Source organism: Mus musculus, chromosome 5 (genome assembly GCF_000001635.26).
Source record: "Mus musculus strain C57BL/6J chromosome 5, GRCm38.p6 C57BL/6J".
Classification (NCBI taxonomy): domain Eukaryota; kingdom Metazoa; phylum Chordata; class Mammalia; order Rodentia; family Muridae; genus Mus; species Mus musculus.
This window is the reverse complement of record NC_000071.6, coordinates 142,742,638-142,754,187: the sequence shown is the minus strand read 5'-3', so window position 1 is coordinate 142,754,187 and position 11,550 is coordinate 142,742,638. Positions and strand designations below refer to the sequence as shown.

Genomic DNA, 11,550 nt, shown 5'->3' with positions numbered 1-11,550 from the left:
ACTTTTCTAACACCAGAATTGTAGCCCACAGTTAGAAATTCGAGAGCCCGCAGACCCTTCAATCAGAAAATGTCCCTGCAAGGGAAGAAACTGGGCATCACCCCTTAGCCAGGGGCTGCTTCAGGGTAACTCGTTAGAGCTAGAGTTTGAAAGTCCCCAGATGGATAGCACCGTGTCACTGTTCCATGTCCTGAGGGGAGGAGGGGTCATAGCAACCTGGGATGGGACCATAACTTTGTTTGAGCCCTCTGGGACCAGGACTCTGCTCTTATTGGCCAGTCTTCCTTCAGTTCCCACCTCCTCTCCTCGCACACCAGCAGTCCAAATTGGCAGAGGCGAGTTTTGGGGTGACCGAGTGACGTCACACGGGGACCTGGTGCCTTTTGGGCTGTTCCTGTAATACCGGAGCCAAGCACAACCTGGGCCACCAAGAGGCTGTCTGCCTTCTGTGGATGAGTCTGGTTATTCCCCTATTCCCTCCTCATGATCTGGGGTGGTTACCTCTACCCTTGCCTACCAGCCCTTAGAGTCAGGGTCCCAGCCTTGAAGTTTTTGAGCTGCTTCTGTTCCAGCATAGACCACACAGAATCAAGCATCCCTAGTGCCCTCTAGTCAGTACCAAGGGATGCTAGCCCAGCCAGAGCATGTGGAGAGATGAGGGCCAGGGCATGGCTCCCACCCCTTTGGTACTAAAACACTTGATTGGCGTGGCTTTTCTAGTATGTCTGCTTTCTCCTCCCAGCAGCTTGACCATCCCTCCAACCCTTGACCCCTACCCATGATGCTTTGAGTGTCTGTTTCGGTCTCTCGCATTTGCTCTCACGCTGCACTTGGACGCAAAGCGAAGGCTGGGAGTAGGGCAGACGGCGTAGCGGGTTACTGAGTTTGAGTCCGAGCCTGGCTCGTTGCTCCGTAGGTAGGCAAAAACCATTTTCCTTTTCTATTCTCTGTTTACCTCCCCCTCCTCGGGGTCTGCCCCCACCGGGTCTGGCAGCAGCATATCACTTTGACTTTTATCAGGTTTTGGGAACTCAATTACCCTCGCCCTGAGCCAGGATTTAAAAGAATATTTATTGACATGAAAGTTTTTTTCCCCCTCCTCCTGCATTCCCTTGAGTCTTTGTTGGGACTTTTCTCCCCCTCTACGCTTGGCAAGCTCTGTGGATCCAGGTATAGACAATTCCAGAAATTCTTGAAACCCTGACCTGCAAGGTCTCTCAGGTCTCCTTGTCCTCATAGATGCTGGTCCAGTCAGAGACACTGCATGAGTCTTGTCAAGCACCTCATCCTGAGGGCCACAGGAGACCTCAGGATAATTCAGTTTCCCTCTTGAGGAAAAAAATACCCCAACTCTGGGTTTCTGCCTTCGCATCAAATTGCTGAGACCAGCTTGCTCCTGGCTTTCTGGGATCTGACAATGGCCCTCAGAAACCCAGAGCAGGGACTCACACTTGCCTCCCTGCCGATGAAGCCTACCGCCCAAGCGTCCTCATGGAAAGAATGGTTAGGACTTCCACAGCCGAGCAGCCAGGACAGAGGGGGAGTCTTTAGAAAGGGGAAATTCCCGATCCCCAATCCCAGCCAGCCACCCTTCCCATCCCCTGCCCACCCTACCCAAATTGGCCAACTCCAGGGAGCCCTGATGTGAGATTACCCAGGCTGCCGGAAAAAAAAAGTCTGCCTACACTTAGCCTGCTTTGCCGCTGTGGCCCACTGGGGCGGAGACAGAACCATGTGACGTCGCAATGTGATTGATCGCAAGTGCGCACTGCCTGCCTGCCCCTGCCTGCCCCGCTGGCATCCCCAGCCTGCTTCATCCATCGCTCTGGGAACACCTCCCTCCTCGCACCCTCTTAACCAACTTCCCCCACCTCTCCCTCTCTCCCCTTCTCTCTATCTCCTACGCAGACCTTCCTTAGATATTCCCACCTCCCGTCCCAAGCTGGCTGGCCTGGCAAAAGCTAGGATTCCCTGTCATAGACTCGCTGGTTAGAACTCTATCCTCTGCACAGCTGGTGCCACCTTGGCCGCTAGCTTATCTAACCAAGCCGTGGTGTGGGCCTTAGCAGGAAAAGCAGTATTTGATCACCTTTGTCCAGCCCTCACACCTAAGATGTGTGTATCTTACCATGGCTTACCAGACCAGAGTAGCCTCTCAGCCCTACCTGGGCCCCAGTGTACAAGCCCTCAAGGTAGATCACAGCTGGTGTTTACCTGCTCCTGGGTACTGCTTCCCTTGAAACCTTAGGGTATCCTTACCATCTGGCGGAGAGTTAGGTTGCATGCCTAGGGGAGTGCTGAGTGTTGTTTTCTGTGAGCCAGCCCCATTGCCCATCCTAGCAGGGGTTGCCAGCCTTTGAGCCAGTGGGGTCAGTTGCTGGAGTGACACTGGCCTCTGCCCCAGCAGAGACCTGGCTGGACGACTTTAGTCTCCAGTGCTGCCTGAGGGTTTGGTCTTAGGGAGCCTCCCTATTGCTGAGTGAGCTGGTCTGCCCTCCCCCCAGGGCAGTCTGAGCTCACTCGTGGTATTGTTTCTCTTTCTTTCTTTTTTCTCTCTTTTCTTTTCTTTCCTTTTCTTTCTTTCTTTCTTTTTTTTTTTAAAGGTTTATTTGTTTTATGTAAGAGTACCCTGTAACTATCTTCAGACGCACCAGAATAGGGCATCAGATCCCATTACAGATGGTTGTGAGCCACCATGTGGTTGCTGGGAATTGAACTCAGGACCTCTGGAAGAGCAGCCAGTGCTCTTAACCTCTGAGCCATCTCTCCAGCCCCTTTTTTATTTTTGAAGTAGGGTCTTACTCTGTAGCCCTGGCTGGCCTTAAATTCACAATCCTCCTGTCTCAGTGCTTAGACCACAGACATGGGCCACCACACCAGGCAATGCCACGTAGGATGCAGACCCTCTTAGCTGGGTTGGAGGGTTAGAAGGTCACCTATGCTCAGAGAGGCTCCCTAGCATGGGGGGGTGCTAGGTTCTGCCTCTGCTCAGGGATAAGACTTTGGTGGTGGTGGTGGGGGGGTCCCTAGTCTCCAGGAAGAGATCAAATTCTGCTTTCTGCCAACAGCCCTATGACCTCTGGCTGATCAAGACACTCCAGGCCCCTTGTCTAGACCCCCTAGCCTGACCCCAGCCCTCCCTCCTCCTTCCCCTCTTCTGCCTCTCTTCTTTCCTGCTTCCTCTCTCAGCCTCCACGTCTATGTCGGGGTGTGTGTATGTGTGTGTGTGGACCGTGACGAGCGCTGTCTCCTGTCTTTGTCCATCTGTGTGTCTGTCCTCCCCACCTACAGCACAGGAGCATGTCGGTGCTGCCCTCCCAGAAGCCCATCCTGATACCCAGAGCTACCCCTCTCCCTTCCCCAGGCTGCCCCTGTGTGGGTGACTGGTAGAGGCCTTGGGCCTTGGGTGGGACTGTGGGCTGGTTCTGGACCCTTCCCCCGGCGACCCTTGGTGAAGACAGAGACTGGAGCCATGGTGGGTGGTGGGAGGAGGTGGGGGGCAGTACGCACCCAAGTCAAGACTCTCACTCGTTCCTTGTTTTCTGCATGCCAGATGACAGCTCAGAAGAGGAGGAGGAAGAGCTAGAGGAAGAGGAGGAAGACGAGGAAGAGGAAGGCATTGGTAGCTATAGGCTGGGTGCTGGGGAACAGGCCCTGTCGCCAAGCCTGGAGGAGAGTGGACTGGGGCTGCTGGCCCGCTTTGCGGCCAGCGCTCTCCCCAGCCCTGTCGTGGGGCCGCCCTTGTCTGTGGTACAGCTGGAAGCTGAGCAGAAGGCCCGGAAGAAGGAAGAGCGACAGAGCTTGCTGGGTGAGTGCCATCGCACAGATAAGGAGACTGAGGCTCAGCGGTGGGCAGGAGAGCTGGGTGGAACTTTGATCACCTGACTGCTGGAAACCCCTTGGGCTGTTACTTTCATGTCCATGGTCATGTAAGAGTATCTTCCTTCACCCTGTGCCTTCATTAAAGATGCGAGTACTTCAAAGGTCTCCAGGGGCTCAGGGAAGGCCTTGTCCTAGGGCTGGTGACTAGAGGCCACCCTAGGCTAGTAGTCTCCAGGCAGAGAAAAACATAGTGACAGAGAGAGACGCAGAAAGAAGAGGCACGGAGAACATTCTGCCCACATCATTGGAGAAGTTCTCTGAATCCAGTGAGGCAGGAGAGTGGCCTCGATGGCCAGAAGCTGGTGGCTGGAGGAGTCAGGATTGGCATGCCGAGGCTTGTTCTCTTACTACCTTAGAGGACGTTAGGGAAGGGGACTCAGCTGTCCCTGCCTCACTTTCATTACGTCCGTGAGTCTGAGCCCTGTGTCCCTGATGAATTCAAAGGTTCTTTCCCCAACCATTAGAGTAGACATGGTTCCTGGGGCTGGTGATAGGCAGCTGAGTTGGTAGCGTGTTTGCCTGGCCCGCAGAGCCCTGTATTCTATCTATATCTATCTCCAGCATCACATGAGCCAGCTGCAGTGGTCCATGCCTGCAATCCCAGCACTCAGGCAGGAGGATCAGAGGTTTAAGGTCAACCTTAGCTATAACACACAGCAAGTTGGAGGCCAGCCTGGAGTATGGGTCCCTTTCTGAAGTAGGGGTTGTGGAGTAGACATGAGGCCTTCGGCAGAGGCTCTGTGTGACGAGGGTCAGGTTTCTGTGGAGCCTCCTGGAGGTTTTCCCAAGATGTCCCCAATTCTCCTACCCACGGCTCCTTCTTTCCTCCCTAAAATTCCCTACCAATTGCCCTGGTGTCTTGAGGCTTTACATTGGCTGTTGACCAGGAGTCAAGCATTGTGGCATATTCTTCAGACCATTACCACCTTGTTTCAGTAGATGAGTGTAGTGTGTAGTTTTTGCTACCCCTGGGCAGACTGCACTACCAGCCCCCCACCCAGAGAATATTGGATCCACAGATGAAAGACACAGACACACACATTACTCAATTTCAACCTGCCTTATTGGCTCAATTGGTGGGCTCTTCTAATCTTCCGCAGCTAGCGTGCTCTCCCCAGTACGCTTAGCACCTCTTAACCTGCCCTCTGCTTCGTGACCTGCTTACCTTTTCCTTGTTCAACAACCCCAAACTGCCTTCGTTTTAGTTGTGTTTCTGATCTCCTGCCTGGGGAAGCAGCCTATGGCTGCTCCACCCAGGATCTCACATGGCTGGTCACCTTTCTCCCTCTGAAGCATAATCAAGACCCCCTTCCTCTTCCTGCATCTCTTAGCCTGCCTGCAGGGACTAGGAAGTCCCGCCTCTTTCCTTCTGACCAGCAGTGAGCCCCTGGCATCTGCACCACCCTCTACAGATGAGCATGTATTTATTCTTTGATGCATGTAGAAGCAGTATCCTGTGTACCACCACTTAAACGAACTACTTAAAGCATTTAAAAAATTTTTACTTTGGTTTACTTTGCATGTATGTTTCCAGGTGCACACATGCCACAGAAGACATGCCCAGGTCAGAGGTTCTGGGAATAGAACTCAGGTCACCAGGCTTGGTGGCAGACCCCCTTTTCTGTTGCTCCATCTTGCTGGCCCCTAGTTGGTTTGTTCATGCTTCTTCAATCCCCTCCTCCATTTTTCTCTGTGTACGAATCCTTCTGGAAGTTCTACCAGAGTATCCTGAGCCAGACTTGTCCTCTTTTTCAACCTGAGAGCTTTGGGCATTTTCACAGATAATGTATGAAGTCATCTAATGCTTGGTATGTGAACCTCCAACCCAGACCCAGTGCAGGCCACCTCTCCTCCCATTCACTTTGTGGAATTTTATTTCCAGATTTCTCCGGCAGCAACTTCTAGCTTTGAAAGGAAACCTTGTCACTGGGGCAGCTCTATGTAGAACATCCTCTAGTCCAGACAGCGGGACACATGCATGATTCTGGGGGTGCCTCAGAAGATAGCAGAAGATATTTTAGTCTCTTATTGCCATCTCTTAGGTCATGATCATCACCAGCAAATGGTAACAGGTTTCCCTCGCCAACTTACCTCTTAATGTCTTTCAGAGACACAAGTTTCTCAAAATTTACTTCAGTGGTATCCAGCGTGAGGTATCAAACATACGGACTGTTACTAGATCACTAGACTGCTTCTCGTCATGGAAGCCAACATTACTTGAGGACCAGACTCCTCTGTAAGAGCAGCAAGCACTCTTAGCTGCTGAATGAGCTCTCGCTACAGCTCCTGTTACACTTTTATGTAGGTGGGTCTTTTGCCCACGTGTGTGCATGTATGTGCACCAGTTGTGTGCCTGGTGCCCATGGAGGCCAGAAGAAAGCATCAGATTCCATGGAGCTGGAGGTATAGATGGTGTGAGCCACCATACGGGTGCTGGATATTAAATTTAGGTCCTCTGGAAGATCAGCCAGTGCTCTTAACCACTAAGCCGTCTGTCTAGCCAGTGTCCCCTCACCCCCACCCCATACTTGTAATGTCTGTAGGGTTGGTAGTAATTTTTCTTCTCTTATTGCTGATATACTCTCCCTTGATCAGCCTGGCTAGAACTTACCTGTTTCATTAATTCCCCTCTCCCATTCATTCATTCATTCACATTTATTTATTTATTTGTATGCATGCATTCATGTGTGCGTGTGGACATGTACTTGTGTGAAGTACGTAGTGCTTGTGTGACGATCAGAAGACAGCTTTCTGGAGTCGGTTCTCTCCACCGTGTGGGTTCCAGGGATTGAGTCCAGGTCCTCAGGCCTGATTGATGGACAAGCTTCCTTACTTACTGATTGCTGATCCTTGCTTCCTTTGCTTTCTTTGGGCGTGTCAGTCATTTGTAGCCACTTCCTGTTTTTTCAGAGTAGCCTCTTAGGTCACTGATTTGAGACCTTATTCTTTTCCAAAAGAAGCGTTTGTTCAGAGATCCAAACCTCTCTGAAGACACAGCCTCAGTTTCATCTCCCACGTTTTGATGCGTGCGGATTCTCATTATTCAGGGACCATTCTGAATCTCTCTTGTGATCTCTGCTTTGATCCATTGATGACTCAGAAAGTTATTTATTCTCCAGACATCTGAGGGTAGTTGCTTGGTCTTCTTGCAGATCTCTGCTTGGCTCCCATTCTAGTTGGAAAGTACATTCAATAATTTCAATGAAAAAGGAAATTAATTTGAAACTCTATGGTACTTCTTAGGAGGTAAACGCGTAATGTGTACTGACACTCTGTTAACCATTTAGTCACGCCCGCGTGGTTCTCTACAGTTCACACTTACTCTTTTCCGTTGTACTAGAGATAAGCGTTAAGATCTGCAACTGGAACCTGCACAGTTCACTACCGCTCCTTTTAATTCTGTCAGTTTCTGCTTTATGTATTTGTAGTTCTGTTATTGAGCACACGCAAGTTTTTGATTATTTTGTTAGTTCTTGATCTTCACTGTTGAGAAGTATTCCTTTCTCTTCTCTGGGATTATATTTTGTTCTAAAATCCACTTTTATCTGACACTCCATAGTTATTCTGGTTTTTTTTTTTTTTTTCAGTTTTCTAAAAACAAGTATTATGATCATGTAGGTGATGTGTATAAGGGACATGTATTTCACGGTGCATGAAGGAAGGAGAGATCTTCATACATGTACTGTGCATCTACCTGTCTCCCTTCATCCCTCCCTCCCTCCCTCCCTCCCTCCCTCCCTCCCTCTCTCCCTGCAAGCAATTAAATAAATAGATCCTCTAGTTCTAGCCAACCATTTCTTTCTTCTTCTTGTATTTACCTATTTCTGACAGTATGTAGAATGAGGTAGGCCCTGTAGTACGTAGCCCTGTGTGTAGCACCTTTCATTTTGATTTTGAAGTTCATCATAGTAACGGTTGCTAGGACGCCATGTTTTTATATAGCTCCGTGGTACAGCTCTGAGACACATCTGCTTGCTAGTGGATGCATATTTGAGTTGTTTCTATTTTTAGGCTTTTGTAGCTAATGCTACTCTTTCAACTGTCTGTGTGCTGGGTTTGTGTGTGAGAGGAAACGTTTTAATTCTCCTGTACTCAAATTGCTGGGCAATTTGTAAAGTTCCTTTAGCCTTTTGAGGAACTAATAAACTTTTCCCTTTTTGTTCTTAAATATTCTTTTTAATTGCATATGTGAGAGAGAGAGAGTATATGCACATGTGTGTGGTGCACAGTGGCCAGAGGTGTTGCCAGGAGCTGGAGTTACAGGTGACTCCCATGTGGATCCTGGAAACTGAACTTGGGTCCTCTACAAGAGTGGTACATGCTCTTTTTATTTTTTTTGGTTTTTTTGAGACAGAGTTTCTCTGTATAGCCCTGGCTGTCCTGGAACTCACTTTGTAGACCAGGCTGGCCTCGAACTCAGAAATCCGCCTGCCTCTGCCTCCCGAGTGCTGGGATTAAAGGCTTGTACCACCACGTCCGGCTTTGGTACAAGCTCTTAAGCATGAGCATCTTACTGGCTGTCCTAGCTACCTTTCTGTTGTTGTGATAAACTATCCTGATAAAAGACAAGAAGAAACAGTTTATTTTAGCTCATAGTTTACAGTCTGCAGGGCAGTCAAGGTAGCAGGAACTTCAAAAGACTGATCCCATTTCAACCACAATCAAGAAGCAAAGAGAAAAATGAATGCGTGAGCTTTGGCGCTCAGCTTACCTCCTCTTGCTTAGGGAATGATGCTGCCCCCAGTAGGCCGCAGCTCCTACCTCAGTTATCCTAATAAAGACTATCCCCACAGATGTGCCCATGGGCCAACCTGATCTACATAATCCTTCATTGAGACTCTTCCCAGGAGTTTGGATCACAGCTGAGTTGACCTATCAGGACTTGTCTTAGTCAGACCCATTCAGTTTTAGGTCTCTTTAGTAAATTTATTTGCAGCACTGCTGTTCTCTGGGTGGTTGGCCTTAAGGCTTACTCCCAGGTGTGGCTAGACAGTTTGGCGTGGCCTCTCTTGCTGTCTCCTTTGTGATTCTTAGGTTTCTCTCTTCTGATTTCTGAGACCATCTCTTTTGCACATGCGCCCCATACCTTGCTCCAAATTCCTGGGTAGGGGGTGCAAGGCTGAGACCTGACCCTTGTAGCTGCATGCTTCTCTTCTTCCTGGTCTCACTCAGCTTCCAGTACCTGCTCCATACAGAATGGTCTAATGGTTCCGCAGGGGCTACACGCCGAGGGTGACCTCACACTTCTGACCCTCTTGCCTCTGCCTCCTGAGTGCTGAGATTGCACACATGCACCACCAAGCAGGTTTTGTGCGGTGCTGGCGATGGAACCCAGGGCGTCATGCATGCTAGGCAAGCAACTCTTTTGAGTACTGCACTATACCCCAGGACCCCAAAAACTCAACTCTCAAACCTGACTATATGGACTGAACCCTCCTCATGTACAAGAATGCCCCCTCCCTCCACTTCCAGCTGCTTCCTCCACGTAGTTCATCAGGGAGAAGCTTATCAGCAAGCTCATTAACAAGATCTTTAAGCGTTGAAGGAACTGTTGTTCACCAAGCTTCCCGCCCCCCATCCCTGCCTCTATGGCTGCCGCTGAGAGGGCCTCCCATGGGGGTCTCTGTGAACAGGCTTCCTGTTGCCTGAGAGTCAATAGGACTGGGATTGGGCCCCCCAGGTCCTTTTTAAGGGGTTGCTGGTCTTCAAGGGGACTGTCAACCCAACAGGCTATCTGGTCTGTGAGATTGTTACAATGTCGGCAGGGGGCTTGTGGACAGAGAGGGAGTACCCTGGGGGATCCGGTGGGCTGTAGCTTACCTGTGTTTCCTGTCAAGGTGGTTGTACCCTAGGCTGAGGGAACAGTGGAACAGCAGCCTGAAGATCAGAAAAGGTAGAAGAGGGAGGAGAGAGAGTAGCCTTGAAGTCTAGTAGTGTGTCTCAGAGATCCAGGGCTTAAGGAAGAGGCTCCTCATTATGTATGACTTGCTACAGGGGATGAAAGGAGGGGCCTCTGAGGAGCCTCTCAGTAGGGAGTGGACCTGGGTGATTAAGGACCCTAAGAGCAGGAAGGGACTCTGTCGGGATGTAGGAAGACAAGCCTCAGGCCTGGTGCTTTCTTGGGGCTTTCTCCACTGCCTCCCTGTGCAGCGTTTGCCTCAACCTGCCTAGTTTCTGGGGTTTCCTGAGAGGCAGTGGAAAGAGCCATGCGTGGACCGTGGGCCTACATATTTTAGTGGTGTTCTTGGGGTGAGAGGTGGGGAACAGCCATGGGGTAGGGAATAGGGGACTTGGGCCAACCCTTGCCCTTCTCTGAGCCTCAGTTTACCTCTTCCTGGTAACAGGAGAGCGTGCGTCGATGGGTGGTATGGGTCTGTGGGTTTCTTCCTGGTGGCCTTGCAGGGCCAGGTGGCTGGGACGAGGGGCCCGTGGAGACCCTACCCACCAGCCCCTACCTCCTCCTTCCCACATGCAGGCACAGAGTTCGAGTACACAGACTCAGAGAGTGAAGTGAAGGTTCCCAAGCAGTCAGCTGCTGGGCTGCTGCGGACCAAGAAAGGGGTGGGGGAGCCCGGACAGTCTCTGGCTGCACCCGGACCTGGCAGCCGGGCCTCTGGTCCCTCCAGCCCAGACAAGGCCAAGCTGGTCTCAGAGAAGGGACGCAAAGCCCGGAAGATTCGAGGCCCCAAGGAACCTGGCTTTGAGGCGGGGCCAGAGGCCAGTGATGATGACCTGTGGACGCGACGCAGAAGCGAGCGCATCTTCTTACACGATGCCTCCGCTGCAGTCCAGGCAACCAGCAACACGGCGCCAGCAACCAAGCCTAGCCGCTGTGGCAGGGGTGGTGCCCCAAGCCCACGGAAGGACACCGGGCGAGCCAAGGACAGGAAGGACCCCAGGAAGGTAAGGTCCCTGGCACAGGTCCCCTGGTCTCCATCCTTGGGGTATGGCTTTGATGTTAGTAGTGTGCCCATAGAAGGTTCCACCATGTTTGGTGTTCAGGGTTCAAGGAAACCTTGTTTCCTCTTCCTGTTCCTGACAGAGGGCCTTAGTCTCTCATCACATAAGTATAATGGTTTAAAATGTGAATAAGTACTTGGAACCCTGTGTGAGGTAACTATAACAAAAGAACCAACACAATCGCCAAGTAGTGTTAGCGCACACCTTTAATCCCAGCACTCAGGAGGCAGAGGCAGGTGGATTTCTGAGTTCGAGGCCAGCCTGGTCTACAGAGTGAGTTCCAGGACAGCCAGGGCTACACAGAGAAACCCTGTCTCGAAAAAACCAAAAAAAAAAAAAAGAACCAACACAACCAACTTGTAAAGAAAAATGGTTTCTAGGTTTGGTGACTCTTGTCTCTAACTATAGCACATATTTGATTTGTACGTGTGTGTGTGTGTACACGGTGTGTGTGTGTGTGTTACGGTGTGTGTATGATGTGTGTGTATGTGTGTGTGTGTGTACACGGTATGTGTGTGTGTTACGGTGTGTGTATGATGTGTGTGTATGTGTGTGGTGTATGGTGTGTGTGTGTGTGTGTGTGTGTGTGGTGTGTGTGTGTATGTTTTGTGTGTGTGTGTGTGTGTGTGTGTGTATGGTGTGTGTGGTGTATGTGTGTGTGTGTGTTTGGCTAAGGCTATGTATGTGTCTTGGCACATGGGTAGAGGC

The 11,550-nt window shown here is 50.6% G+C and overlaps 1 protein-coding gene across 16 annotated transcripts in view; it reads left to right on the top strand.

The window, feature by feature from the left end:
* Positions 1-11,550, top strand: part of Tnrc18 (trinucleotide repeat containing 18) — a 99,067-nt gene that overhangs the window by 69,481 nt on the left and 18,036 nt on the right. For all 16 annotated transcript variants that reach the window (NM_001122730.3, XM_030254452.1, XM_011240976.3 and 13 more), the window contains 2 exons: positions 3,554-3,808; positions 10,358-10,785. In NM_001122730.3, the coding sequence (NP_001116202.2) occupies positions 3,554-3,808; positions 10,358-10,785 (683 nt within the window). The remainder of the gene's footprint in view (positions 1-3,553; positions 3,809-10,357; positions 10,786-11,550) is intronic.